Raw genomic sequence first — 15,461 nt, forward strand, 5'->3', positions numbered from 1 at the left:
TTTCAGGTTCTGAATCAACTTATTTTGGAGCAAAAGGCTTCAAATGTGAATTGCAACAGAACCAGTTCCATGTTGGTTGAAACGAGGTACATGAGGTTCTTCCAAAAAGAAAAAAAGTTGTTGTTCTGTGTAATTTGCTGCTTTATTTCGGCTTAAAGTCACATTTTGTTTCATTACAGACACAGTTCACTCTAAAATAAAAAACATATTCTCTCCTCTGTACAGCTGTTTGTCCATCTAGATAGTTCTGGTGTGAGTTGCAGAGTTTTGGAGAGATCAGCCTGAGAGTTATCTGACTTCTCTCCAGTAAAATGGAACTAGATGACACTCAGCATTAAGACCCAAAGAGCCAAAAATTACATTTGAAAAACTCAAAACTTTCTTTCTGCAGTAGAATTTACTGGAACTTCATACGTCTCGTTTCCCCCTGATGTCCTCCAGCTGCTCACTTTCAACTTTGTTGTGTTATTTTTGGTGCATTTAATGGCATATTAATTTATTTACTGAGTCAATTATTTTTGGCAGTTGCAGCTTTCCACACTATAAAAAAAAGAAAAGGATGAGAAAACTTTTTGGATTTTGAGCCCAGCTCAGTGTCTTACATTTTGGAAAAAATCCTGACTAATGTTTTGTTGAGATAATTTACTTCTTTAAATAAACTCGAATCTTTGAGTTTTAGAAGAAATGGTCCTTCTAATGCAGTAGAATCTACTGGAACTACTTTCTTTCTAATAGAAAGAATGAATGAATGAATGTTATTATTATTTAATATTGAAACTATTAGAAGGTATCAGAAGTATCAGCAGGTGGTTTGGCCTGTAGCCTGAGAGATGAAAGTCAAACCAGGCTGATGATCCCTCTCTGTTTTCTGTCTTTCAGGATCAGGTTACTTCATTTGTACCTGTAGGATTTGCAGAAGAGAAGGTTCCATCTTGATACAGATTTTACAGACAACAACAAATAAAATAAATAAATAAATAATCTCTTGAAGCGAATAAGATAGAGTTTAAAAAAAAGTAAATAAATAAAAACAAAAGCACCAAACGTGTTCTTTTAATTTAACTTTAGAAAACTAAATGAAACTATGTTTGTGAGGAGTTTTTAAAGCTTTTTGTTTTTAGCAGGAACCAGTGAGCCACAAACAGGAAGTCAGACGGTGACGAGAGACGGATGAACACGTAGGTTTGAATCTGAACATAAGAAGGAAAACAGAACAAATCCAGAGCGTTTCTTGAAATTTCATAAAGAAGGTTAAGACTTAAATCTCTGGTAGCGTCCCTCTTTGTTGTTGTTGTTGTTGTTGTTGTTTATCTCGTCCTCTGACTGACTGATGAATTGAGAGTTGGAGGAATAACCCAGCAGATCATTTCTTTAAGTTTTAGGACTGAGTCTTTGGTTAAGATAAGAATAAATCTCTGGTAGCGTCCCTCTTTGTTGTTGTTGTTGTTGTTGTTTGTGTTGTTGTTTATCTCGTCCTCTGACTGACTGATGAATCGAGAGTCGGAGGAATAACCCAGCGGATCAATAAGCTGGTGAAAGGATGCATCCTGGGTGTTATGGCTGCCTGTCAGCAGCTCCAGCTGACGCCAGTTGGCCACTTGACAAGCAGCAAAACAAATCAGGCGTCCACTTAAGGCTCGGCGTGTTGTGCATCTGTCCACCCCCCCCCCACCCCCCCACCCCCTCCTCACTCTGAAGGAAGTGAGGAATCATCAGCGGCAGCGATCTGCGGGCAGCGAGGCCAAACGCCGCTCTGACCTGCATCAATCAAACAGCCGGGGGAGATGGGAAATTGCGGCGCATGTTGCTGCGGGATGGAGGAGCGGCGGGCGTGTCGGGGGAGTCGCCGCCACTCAGCGGCGTGTTTCATGCGGAATATGGAGTCTATTTGAAATGATAAGTGTAATACAGGAGGAAGCCGGGTCTATCTGCGTCATTGGGGACATGACTGCGCCTTCACCGAGGCCATCACGGCAAAACAAAAAGGTAAAGGTGAGCAGGGATCCCCCAAAGTGCATATTTCATCTCCGGCTGGTAAATATGTACAAACCAGCGGCGTAGAAAAACAGATTCCCACTCAGAGCGGGCGGCGGCAGCGACGAGAGGCCCTACGGCGGTGGGAACCGGCAAATGAAAAATAGCGAGAGATAAATAAATGTAAACAGTTGCGAGGAGGAGGATGTAAACAGAGGCTTAGTGGATGTATACATGCTCCTCTGAAGCATGGAGGCCCGTGGAATTGTGGGAGCTGATGTGAGCGGGGTAATGAGCCTGCAGAGATGTTCCAGTAATCCGCCGTCCTCCCTCCAGAGCGCTGATCCTCTGATCTGTTATCAGCCGGCATCTGCAGCAGCAGCACTCAAATTATCACAGACTGAAGTGAGAGGAAGAGGAGGATTCAGCCGCTCTTCATCAGTGATCCTCTGTCAGGCAGATACAGGACAGGTGAGACTCACCTGGAGAGACACGGAGACCAACTCTGAGGGATTCATCAGTCCCTCCAGGATTTCACAGGCTGTTTTTGGGATTGATTGATAGCTGATTAATAGCACTGAAAAACAGGAAGAATACAGATGAGAGACACATCAGGGAAGTCTTCTGTCGATTTAAGTCGCAGGAGATGCAATATTTGTTAAAAGCAAAATGTATCAGAAACATTTAAAAAACATCATTCATTTGGAACAGATTCCTGCAAAAAAATCAAACCATAGTAATTTTAAGATGTTTCTCAATCAAAATAAGAATAATGATGTAAATATTACTAATATCACAAATCATATCAGTTACAACATCAGTCAAAATCGTCCAGCCTCTGTGTGTTCATTGGTCTGTGGTCGTTCAGTTTTGTGCTCACATGTTGAATATTCCTAAATTAGTTTGTCAAATTACAACACAGGTGTGTCAGTCATACAGGAGGGGACGTTCTGCGAAGGTAACCAGTGTCCCAAATATTTACAGAACATTAAGGCTGTTCCTAAAACGTCCTGACTTTAGTTATTTATGGTTTGTTCCATTTTCATTCTTTTATGGTGACACAGCATCACAAACAGGACTTTTGGAATGTAAAGAAAACATATGGTTCTCTGTCAGTTACATGAGAACGTTCCATGGAGGACTTTTTAAGAAGAAAGCATTCCCTTGAAAACTGTCTGAGAATGTCCATGAGCAGAACTTCAGAACTTGCAAGAGATGTTCTCATTTGGCTCCTAGTTCTAGAATACCTCAGTGTCTGCTTGTTTACTGATCTTCTTCCCTGACCGAGGCGCAGGCTCAGAACCGGAGTTGGTCCCTGGATGCTGAACCGCAGCAGCCCGCCGCTCCTGACCCTTATCATCAGTTCATCAGAAGGATAAATTCACTTGTAAATATATTTTGATGATATTTCAAGATTCTGCAAAAATTCCTTCCATCTAAATATTCTCAGAACACTAGAGGAAGGACCTAAATGGGACCAAAAACAGAACATTATAGGCTGGTCACCGAAAAGTTTCCGTAATGTCACTAAAGGTTCTGCAAACATTATTTGGAACATAGTGTGGGAACCTAGAGGGAACGTCCTGTAGTAACGGTCACACATCAGTAGAGCTGATGATGTGCGAGATGGTGTCATCAGGAACTGGACATCGTGCTGCTCAGCTGAAAAATAAAAATATTCAAATAAATAAATGTAAATAACAGAGGGCCGCGGATGGATCCTTGTGGGACGCCTTTTTCTTTTTTATTTTACCACAACTCAGAGCTTCCTGGGGATAAAGCAGGTGGATAAACTGGTACAGTGGCTTCAGTTACAGCTCAGAATAATAAAGTGAAGGATCATGGGAAACTGTTCTGAAAACGATGAAAAAGTTCCTCTGGTCTGAAACGGTCCAGTAAAGGTCCACTGACGTGCAGCAGGAGGGTACAGGGATCTGGATTTTTCAGGGTATCAGGGTTCAGGTTTCGACGCCTGAGCGTTGAGGTCATCGGCTTCACATCTGTCTCGTGTCACTCTGACACCCTGATGATGTCATTGTGACCCCGATGTCATCTCTGACACCTTCCCGGTGGGGCTCTTTGTGTTCGTTGGGGTTTGACTGTGTGAGAGAAGCCAGGTGTTGCCATGGGAACAGGGCTGTAGGACGGGTGCTGTGATTGGTCAGTAGGACTTTGTTAATTGGTTTGGACAGCAAAGACTCCTGGGAAAGTGGTCAAACTGGTTTGGGTCTGTGCTATTGTGTTTAACAGGCTTTTATTTTGAAAGGATGGTTTGATTTCTTGAAAACAGTGGAGGTGGTGATTGATGATTGTCTCAAAGTACTTCTACTGGTACCCCTAAGACCCACAGATACTACTGAGGACACTGAGGACACTTCCTCTGTATGTCCTCTGGGAATTTCAAGTTTACATTTTACAATTCAAACATTACACATCCTGGGTGTTTAATTGGTTAATTCCAGTAGTGCTGGAATCATTTCAGGCCTACAAGCCAGAACAGAAACCAAGAAAATTAGAAATGAATTCCTGCAGCATTTAAACCTTCACATTAGGAAATACAATTTACATATTAATCTAAATGAATAACAGCTTTGTGGCCGATGACTCATGTTATAGTCAGAGTTATATTCTTGATTTTTTCCTGAGGAACTGACCCATCTTTTGGTCTGTAAAATCAGGCCTGCTCTCAAGTGAAGGTCTTCCTGCTTATCTAGTTGTTGCATGTTTATGACATTAATAGAATGATTTAAATATATATTTTGGGAGCATCAGAAAATGGTTTGAGTTCCTGGTCGCGCTGCACGATCCATGCAACCTCGTTTCTTAATGACAACGAATCACTTGCTTCTGCTCCTCTGTGCATTCACATCAGGCTGAGGTGATATGTTTAAACATATATGTTACGTTTAAGTCAACCCAAAAAGTTAGCAGTGAGTCTTTAGTCTTAGTGAGAAAGATTGTGATTCAGATTTTATCCAGGATGATGCAGCCATAGTTCCAGAGCTGAGACACTGTGCTACCTTACAGAGAAACACAAAACAATGAGCCTAAAAAAAACATTTTTGAGCGACATGAGACTTTTAGTTAATTTATTTCAACACAGTGTAAACTTCATACGAGTCTTCAAGCAAAAACTCGTGGACTTGGCTTGTGGAGGAGGATGTGGTTTGGTGCAGAATCAAAGTGGGCTGACGACTCGTCTTTCTTGCTCGCAGTCTTAGATCCACTCAGTGTTAGCTTAGCTCTTATCCAGGCTCCCCTCCCTCTCTTACCGGGGTGATCACACTGCTTTCTGTAGGAACTTTCCCTTTGACAGCCTGACAACAGCAGCAGCCATAAACATAAATACACAGACGCCATATTAGCCGCTTTGGCCCATTGGTGCAATATAACAACGTCACCGCCATGTTGGACAGAGCAAGACTGTTCTGATAAACGGGGAGCTGCAGTTTTTGTCTAAAAAGCTAATTTCAACGAGTAATTTTTATATGAACTTACTCCACATAGTCCAGAAAAATCACGGCTCCCCTGTTTACTGTTATCTGTTCGACAGCCCTCTCCAATATGGCGGCGACGCTGACGTATGATCCAAAGGCTAATATGGTGTCATCATTGTCATGTGATCAGTCTGTATGGGAACAAAAGAAGGACAAACTACACCTGATAGTCTCTCAGTACCACGACTGTACATTCCTCTTCAGTGTGTCCTCACTGAACCTTTATATTCTGTTTTTACTGTCCTCTCATCCCTTCATTTTATATGACCTTCTGGTTCATTTTACTGTATACAGAAATATATTTTATAAATGTGACTCTGGCTTTAATTTGACTGTTAAAACTCCTCTTACAAACGACGTTCTGATTCTTTAAATATTATCAATCAATCGGGGCCTCTTTGATCGTTAATCAGTGTGCAGATGTTCCAGTTTTTGGTGTTTTTGTGTCTCGCTGCGTCTCCTCTGATGCTACAAATCTGTCGTCTTGAAAATGAGTCTAACATGTAGCCCCCCCCCTCCTCCTCCTCCCCTCTCCTCTCCTCTCCTCTCCTCTCCTCTCCTCAGTCACTTAGTCGCCTAATAACGAAGCGCTCCGATCAGCAGGACGCCAACCAACCGTTTGATCACTTTCACAGAGAGGAGAAGGAGAAAAAAAGCAAACAGAGAGAGCGATAAATACTTGATTAAATGTATAAAGAATCGCCCTCGTCTCCTCTCACCTCTGAATTATCTTCCTCTGCTCCTCCTTTTGATTTATAAGAAAACATCAGACATCAGGAGAAAATGCCGGCCGGCCGCCATGGCCTCCTCCTCCTCCTCCTGCTTCTCCTCCTCCTCCTCCTCCTCCTCTTCGCCTGCACACAAAAAAGACAGAGAGAGAAAAATCAATACAAATTACGATGGAGAAAGTGGCACTGATGCCTGGAATTGCAGCATATGTTTACACTAAATCAGGCAATCTGTCTTCATATGGGCGGTGTAATGCGTGGGGTGGGGGTGGGGGGTGGGGATGGGGGCGAGGGGGGGTCAGGGTTCGCGCTGCCAGCCGCCGCTCTCCAATTACTCGGGCTCTTTGCAGGGAGGCAGCCGGTATCGATTGGCTGGGAGGAGCGCGGGGCCCTGCAGGCAGCCAATGGGGCGCTGGGGTCAAAGAGCGGCGAGATTTTAATAAGAGGAAGTAATGGGCTTAATTTCTACAGAGGAGGGGGGTCGACTCTGAGCCGCCTGTCCAGAGGTTCATTAAAAGACTTTGTTTCTTTCTTCATCTTCTCCTCTTCCTCCTCCTCCTCTGATGATGATGATGAACAGAGGAGGAGGAATCAGCAGGATGCAGCAACAAATTATATTAATTTCATGTTAATTAAAGAGAAACTCAGCAGCAGGATCCACTTCTTTGCTTAATAAGATGCAGATAACAGCGTTCACTGTGGCTCTTTGCCTTTTTTACCAAAGTAAATCAGTGATTCTTGGTGATTCTGTCCAAAAACAAACAAACCCCAAAATACAGAACCACCATAAAAACATTTCTTTATTTTTTTTACTTGTTTTGTTACTGTTTGGGTTCTGTTCACACTGCAAATATTTTCTCACATCTCCCTTTTCTTCATTAAATACTAGTTTACTTTGTTTCAGTCACTCCCAAACACTGGGTCGTGACCCACAGGAGGGTCACAGGAGATTTTATTTTGGTCAAAGGTCACCTGCCACAAGCCGGGTGCTGATACCTGAATGTAGACCAGCGAGGTGGAAAGTGGGACAAAGATGACATCTCGACGAGGAGTGGACGAGTCTAAATTTAAATTTCAGATTAATAAACAGGAACATTAGTCCTTGGTGGTGAACATTAGTGTTTTTTTTTCCCCAACTTTAAAGGTAGAATCAGTAGGTTTTGTCCAAGTTGTTCATCAGAAAGATCGTTGATTGTCTCATTTCCAGGTCGTCAGATAACGTTTTGGGTTTTTAAAGCTGCAGGATCTCTGCAGGCACAGACACAACAACACTGACAGTAAGAGGTCAGAGGTCATGACTGAAGGGGATTATGTTCCTTCTTTGCTTGAAACATTTGATGAGAACTTTAAAGTGACTGAAGAGTCTGGAACTGAACTGCTGCTGAGGTTTTGGATCTTTAAACAACCTAAAATCACAGTTTTCCTGCACCGTCAGTGGAACAGACGTCCTTTAGAGGGGGATCCTTCCTTCAGGATGGACAGATGTGAAGACAGCTGGAAGCAAAAGAACAATTACAACGTGGAGAGACAGAATCATAAATATCGAGTTAATAAAGAAGAAGCACAATATGATATCAATCAATATTAGTGATTATTTAATGTAACAACTGTCTCAGCTTTTTCACGAGGATCAGAAACGTCTGTTCGTCTGCTGCAGATGAAGAGTTAAACATCTCTCTGACTCTCTCTGAGTGTAAATGGGTTTTTTATTCAATTGCAGCATTTCCCATAGTGCCTTTCACTTGTTTTATAAGTTGGGATGTATGTACGCGGTGTCGGTTTGGGACTCGCCGCTGATTGCTGCTCGTGTCGTCGCGGTGCATTATCTCCATTCATCCTCTGCTGCTCCGCATCCCCCCAAAAAGTCGCTTTGGGATCCCACAATGAATCCCTCTTTTCATCTGCGGCAGGGCGGAGGTAATAGATTCAGGCCGCGCCGCTCGCTGCTTCCTCTCAGGGAGGCGGGGAGGCAGGAAAATCCAACATGGCAGCCCCTGCGGCGAGGGCCACGTCCCTCAGCGCTCTGTCACCCTTCAGATATCATCCCCACCCCAGTCGCAGCCTGAAAGCCCTTTTTCTCCTCTGCCGCCGCTTGAAACGGGCGCCGACAAATTTGATTTAGCAGCTCGCGGTCGTCCATTCCCGGGAAAGAAAACAAATATTGTTATAATGGTAATAACATCCATTTGGAGCGCCGGCGACAAACGGTGGCGGGGCCCTTTGAAGGAGACCCCGTATAGCTGCCTTATTCTTATTCATGAAAGCCGCGGTTATGCATATTAGCGCAAACTAGCTATTCTACTCAGCGGCATTTGGTGTGTCAATCATCCTTACAGAATACAAGAGCCAACGGTGACAAAAGCGGAGTGGGCAAGATCGGCTGACAAATTGTCCCCAAAGTCAAATTTGACAGCCTTTTATGATTAATGGGCTTGATTATGGAGAAGTATCTCCCCGAACTCATTTCCGGGTGTTTCTGCAGCGGCTCTGCTCGCCACGTACGGCGAGGAGGAGGAGGAGGAGGAGGAGGAGGAGGAAGGCAGATTGTTTGTGGAGGTGAATGAGTGGAGGGGAAAGAGAAAAGAAGAGGGAGGAGAGGAGAGGTTGGATTGAATTAGTGGTGGAGGAGCGGAGGACAGATGGAGTGTGAGGTCTCACACTTAATAACCAGCAGAGAGATCAGAGACGCAGAGATCAGCTGACACTGTGTGTGTGTGTGTGTGTGTGTGTGTGTGTGTGTGTGTGTGTGTTAGCGTTCAGTGTTAATAAGAAGCAACAGACTGAAGCTGAACATCACTGAGAGGTCGACATGAGTCCTAAAAGTTGACATGGATAACCATCATGTTCACTCATTTATGTAAAAAAAAATAAAATAATCAAAGCTCAATTTTATTAAAACGAGTGCAGGAAGAAGATTTGAACCTTTTTCTAACTGACTGCATTTATTTATCAATTTATTGACTTTCATCAGGTTTATAAACAAACAAATTTCATATAAAGATGTGAGACCACAAACAAAAGACAAAAGACAGATAAGGACAAAATGAAAGATTTGGCAGAATTATTTAATCAGTTTCACATTAATCTGCTGGAAGTGGAAAGTTTCTCTGAGCTAAAACTTTAGATTTTAAGGGGCGGGCCTACGAGCAGGATCTGTGACATCACAACCTGTTTAAAGTCAACCTGGTCCAATATTCAAGTTGCGAATGTGTGATGTGGAAACTTAAACCCTCGAGGACACGTAACACAGACAACAGACTTCACAGTGAGGTAGGAAATATTTTTCATGAAGGACAAGGAGTGTGTCTCTTCAAAGAGTTTAATAATATAATTAACTTTATAAAATAATAACTTTTTAAAAATGTTAACATTTTTATAACATTTTGCGAGGAAGGATTGAATTAACTGTAAAAAACACATTCAAAAGTTTCAAAAAAGTTAAATAGTTTGAAAGAAAACATTTGAAAGAAAATCTTTTATATTTTCACTTTTAGGCGAAAAAAGATGTTTGACGTTTTCAGTCTTTTAAAGTTGTGACTCAGTTTTGAATCAAACTCTGAAAACTTTTGTTGAGATAATTTACTAAAAATTGAATCTTGTTTTTTTCTTTCACTTTTTCAAAAGTGCCATCATCAGCAAATTTGTCTTGAAACAATTTTTGTTTTTACAGTGTTAACTTGTTGCAGTGAGAGGTGGAATGAAAAAATTCTTGTTCCATTTACTGAAAGTATTTGAGTTGGCTTAATCAAATATTTGAATTTAACTGTAATCAAGGAATACATGTGACCACTAACTTTATTTAAGCTCTGATCATCTCCAACCTTAAAGTTGATCAACTCAAAAACATTCTGGCAACTGATCGCCTCAATTTCTTTAGTATTGATAAGTTATATAGGTTCATATAGAATCTTGTTCAACAATCTTTAAAGATACTCAGAAAAAACTTTTCTGTCTTTTCTGAGGTTTCCTTGAAAGCCAGTGATTACATTTTATTGGAATGTTTTTATTCTTTTTGGTATTATGTGTGTATATATATATGTATATATATATATATATATATATATATATATATATATATATGTATGTATGTATGTGTAGGTATACATTTGGTAAAGGTGTGATGATGAGGTCAGCGTGTCGTGGAGCGAAGCATCACCTCCCGCCTGCTTGTTGAACTGTTTTTTTGACAGAATTTGACCACAGACGTCTCCGATGTTTATTTCTGCTCGTTAACTTTGTCTCCGTCTCTTTCTGTCCGTCCCGCAGCCTTGAACGAGCCAACCATCGACTACGGCTTCCAGAGGCTACAGAAGGTCATCCCTCGCCACCCCGGGGATCCCGAGAGGTTACCTAAGGTCAGTGGAGACGAGTCATTAAGTCACTGCTGAGGTCAGAGGTTAAAGGTCAGGGGTCAGATTCAAAGCTGGGCAGTGAACTTTGTTTGGTCTGGCAGGTACGTCCCAGAATGCAGCTGTCAGTCAGAGCTGCTGCTAATCGTCCACATTAAAGTCTGAATTAACGCGGTTTGTCCCTGTGAGGCTGCCGTAGACCACCTGCGCTGCAGAGGTTCAGGTTTCTCGTGTTATTGAACGCAGCTCAGGACCAGGCTGCCTGATTGGATTTGTTGGTTCTGCTCCGTACGGTCTTGGCACCGCCGGCGTGTCCTCGCTGCCAGCGGGGCTGATTGTTCCCGATCCTTCAAACAGGAAACAGCTGTTCATGGGAGCAAATCCTGCCGCTGCCGCCGCCACCGCTGCTGCTGCTGCTCTCGCCGTGTTTGTTTCCCCTCAACTGGCGAGGAGGAAGGTTTGGACGGTGGCAAGTTGCTGGCTGAGTCTGAGAGAGGGACGCCGTGATGTTAAATATGACCTGATGGTCAGGTGGTGCAGGTGGAGAGATGTGATTGGCTCATCACTGTTTGTGTTTGCAGCACTTTTTGAGAACAACATTTAATCAATAAACTTTATTGATGATGTAAATATCTTCCAGGTGAATGATGATATGATTGATTCTGCTTATCGGTCCAATTCTTTATATTGATTCCCTTATTGATTCCTGATCAGTTTTAGTCAATCTGGGCGTGGAAACAGTCTGTCATCTTCTTAATGGATGAAATGAGAGAATATTTGTTCATTTACATTCAGGTTCTCTGAGTCAAAGGTCAAATCTGCTCAGCCTGCCTGAACTAATGTTATAATAATGTTATAATATGTTATAATGATGTTATAATAAGAGGAAATTCACCCAGCGGGGAATCAGTGGCTGTTGAGTGTCAGATTGATGCAGTTCCTGGACTTCCTGTCCTGTTCAGACAGATGTTTCAGCATGTCGCTGCTGTTTCCTCTCTGACTTGAAGTGATTGTTTTACAGATGTTAGAACGAGCTCTGTTCTCGTCTTTATTCATGAAGTGAAGTCATGCTTTGGACCGTTTCTTCCTCTCCATCACGACTCCTTCTTGTTGAACGTGTCCAGCGGCGTGGACGTGGAGTGTGACGCCATTGTTCTTCAGAATGTTTACCTGATGACTTTTTAGTTCTGCTTCATTCTTTCATCAAAGTAGTAAACACTGACACTAGCTTTGACAGGAGGGGGAGGCGGGGGCCTTGTGGACCTCACGGGGCCCCATGCACCATGTAGTGTGTGTATAGGACCGACCGTCTCGATCCAAAACCCAAAGACTTTTCATTGTCTGTCAGAAATGACAAAGAAAAGCAGCAAATCCTCACAACCAGATGATGTTTGATTAAAATATAACTGATATGTTAAATCGATTATCAATCTGACCCCTAATCTTGATCGTTAATTTTATTTTGATCAGCTAATTGATTAATTGACTGATCCTTGCAGCTCTGGTTCGGAGTGTCAGGTGCTGTTTAAAGACTGAAACTGATCAAGATGGGCAAAAAATCAATATTATATCGTATCGTGATATGAGACTAGGTATCATGATAGATTTTGGATATCATTATATCATGATTTGTTATAAGTTTTCCAGGTTTTAAAGGCTGAATTACAGTAAAGTGATAATTTTCAGAACTTATCAGAATGTTCTATTATTTGTCTTTACCCACTGAGTGATTGGTTAATATTTTGTGAAAGTTATCTCTGCAATATTGTCACAATATTCAGGCATTTGGTCAAAAATATTGTGATTTTTACTGATTGTGTCACTGTGCTTCCACTCCTTGGAGTATGCTAGAGCTGCAGCGATTAATCGATTATTAAATGAAATCAATCGCCAACTATTTTGTAATTTTTCAAGGAAAAAAAAGTCTAAATTCTCTGATTCCAGCTTCTTAAATGTGAATATTTTCTGGTTTCTTTCCTCCTTTCTTACAGTAAACTGAATATCTTTGAGTTGAGGATAAAACAAGACATTTGAGGACGTCATCTTGGACTTTGATCAACATTTAAAACATAGTGTCAATGCCACAACCTCCATGATCAATAACTATCGATATGGATTGATATGAAACTTCATTAGACGTAGATATGAATGCGTGTGCCATACAGTAGGTAAACAGTACAGACTGGTTTACAATTAATCAATTATTATTTTTGATCATTTTAAGTATTAATTTGAATAATTCTCTGTTTTGTGTCACAGTGAACTGAATATCTTTGTGTTTTATACTGTTGGATAAAAGAAGAGTGTCTTTACTGCGATTTTTAGACGTGATAATAAACTGATTCATTGGCAAAAAGTAAAAGAAAATTAATCGATACTGAAAATATCTTTTCGTAGACTAACTTAATGTTGGTCTTATAAGTTTTACAGCCCAATCTGAAGCAGGTTTAAAGTGTCTGCAGGTGGATTTTTTAAATCTGTAGTAAAAATGAGAAGAAACCAGCTGCCTGGAAGGAAAAAAGCACATTTAAAAATCTATTAAAGAGCCGCAGCAGCAGCAGCAGGAGAGGACGGAGGAGTGAAGAAAAGTGTCTGTGATTTGTAGTTAATGGTGTAAAAAACGCAGAAGGCTCCTTTAAGATTTGTGTAGAAAAACATCAGTAGTGAAATCTGGATCCCGGTTTTCAATATTTACCCACATTTGTATGCACACACACACACACACACACACACCTGCCCTGGTTAGTATGAAGAGATTATTTTGGCGGCTGCTGGCTGCGAGGGCTAACTGAGGCAGATTCTTTGAGGCAGCGAGCGGCGGCAGCGGGCGGCGAGCGTCAGATGGGCTCTGACACTCGAAAGCAGCTGCCAAATTGAAACCATTTATCAAAATCTGACATCGGAGATCCAGTCACCAAAAAAGCAGTTTATTTGTAAATTGATACTAATAGTGAGCATACATTGTCTGGCCCCTTTGATGGCCTGATTTGCAGCCAGAGTGGAACGTCAAACACCCTCCACCTCCTCGCCGCCTCTTAAATATTTATTTATTCAAAAGAAAACTCAATAAGACCGCAGCTTTTTCCCTCCCAGACGTTTTGGACAAGAGAGAAAATCACAGAGAGGAAAAACGATGCACCGATGCTGTTGGCTCACAGCCGGCGAGGCGTCAGCACGGCGGGGTGATCATGTGACCGAGCAGCGACGGGTTAACTCGACTTGTCACTTCTCTTTTGTTTTCACCTGCCGGCGCTCTGCAGGGGACAGGAGGAGGGATGGAGAGAGATGTTTGGACGGCGAGGGTTTTGTTTTTGGACAGGCGGCGCGACACGGAACAGATTGATTCGTTGTAGGGCGTCAGGTGGAGGATTATGGGAGCTGTGTAGAGGCAGAGTGTGTGTGACTGTTCACTGAGAGAAAAAAAAATATGGAAACCAGGAGAGAAAACACAGAGCTGATTTTATCTGAAGGATGGGAAACTGCTCTGGAATTACCTCAAAGAGACATCCAAGCCAGGGTTAGCTTAGCTTAGCACAAAGACTGGAAGCAGGGGGAAACTGTTAGCCTAGCTCTGTAAAATTCACCTCCAAGTCTCTGGTTTATCTATGTGGATCTCGTTGCTAACAGTCTAGTCACCAATCTACTAGCTAGGTTTTGTCGGGATTACAACATAGAAGCTAACTCAAAGCTAACTGGACCTAGAAGTACAGCTTAGCACAAAGATGAGAAGTGAGGGGGAACTGCTAGCTTAGCTCCATCAGAAGAGCAAAAAGGAAATAAGAACTGCTTTTGTTAGCTAACCAGCTAGTCACTAATCCACCTGTAGACGTTGCTTCACCTGTGAATCAGACACAGGTAGAGGTGTTGAAATGACAGTTAGCAGCAGCAGCAGCTGTGAGTCCTGCAGGACGTCTCTGGCTGCATGTGTCCTCCTCTCTGAGCGTGCTGGACGGACGGACACTGAGGTGTCCGCTTGCAGCCGAGCCAGACTGGAAATGAAATTAGAGGGCTGAACCTGATCCTGGAGAAACCCCAGAGGTCGTCAGTGACCAGTTGGCCTCGCAGCCTGTCGAACTGCCTGTTAACTGTCTGTCTGTCTGCTCTACAGACAGACAGACAGGAAACTGAGGAAATATCTGAAAATGAAGCCTGAAGTCTTTTAAAAACATGAATCATTAATCTGAGAGCAGAAGCAACATTTAGAGCTTCACTTTGTCCCTTTAAGCTTTAGTTAAAGTTACTGATTTCACCCTAATCTGAATATAAGAAAGTTGAGGGTCTTTTAAGGTATAAATTAAAGTAATAGTTTGAGTCTTTTGAAGTGCGATTTAATGAGGTATTTATCTAAAGTCAGTGTATTAGCTCGAGTACATGGCAGTCGACAGGAAACCACCGTCATATGAGACAAATTTCACTCTCCAAACCAACCAAACTCCACTGAAAATATCAGTAATTTTAGCTCACAGAACACAGGAGTTGTTGAACACTGCTGTTTGTTTGTTTGTGTTGTTGTGTGGCTTCAGTATTTTAAAAGCTTAGTTTGAATTCACAGAAGTCACACAATAACACAAATAAAGTACCTGATCGAGGCAGCAGTAGACCAACAACTCCTGTGTTCTGTGAGGTAAAATGACTGATTTTGTCAGTGGAGTTTGGTTGGTTTGGATAGAGTGATATTAGGCTTGATTCCCATCAGAAAAGGCTGTTTGACAACAAGGGTTAGTGGTGAAAATAGTGTTTTAAATGGTTAGTTCACCAGATGTGCTAAATACAAAAATTGAGGCTGATTGAGGATTTCTGCTGCAACCTGAACCTGAAATATGTAGATTTTTGTACAATAAGGGACGTTCAGTGGTGAAAAACAAACCAACCTTTAAACACAACCCTGCAAAACAAGCTCAGGCTGAAATTAG

At 42.1% G+C, this 15,461-nt stretch overlaps 1 protein-coding gene across 4 annotated transcripts in view; it reads left to right on the forward strand.

Annotated features, from left to right (window-relative positions):
* The window catches only part of LOC146326295 (transcription factor COE3), a 188,977-nt gene that overhangs the window by 141,906 nt on the left and 31,610 nt on the right, over positions 1-15,461 (forward strand). For all 4 annotated transcript variants that reach the window (XM_084718532.1, XM_084718529.1, XM_084718531.1 and 1 more), the window contains exon 11: positions 10,466-10,554. In XM_084718532.1, coding sequence (XP_084574658.1) covers positions 10,466-10,554 — 89 coding nt within the window. The remainder of the gene's footprint in view (positions 1-10,465; positions 10,555-15,461) is intronic.

The sequence above is a fragment of the Lutjanus erythropterus genome, chromosome 5 (genome assembly GCF_056507025.1).
Source record: "Lutjanus erythropterus isolate fLutEry1 chromosome 5, fLutEry1.hap2, whole genome shotgun sequence".
Taxonomy (NCBI): Eukaryota; Metazoa; Chordata; class Actinopteri; order Lutjaniformes; family Lutjanidae; genus Lutjanus; species Lutjanus erythropterus.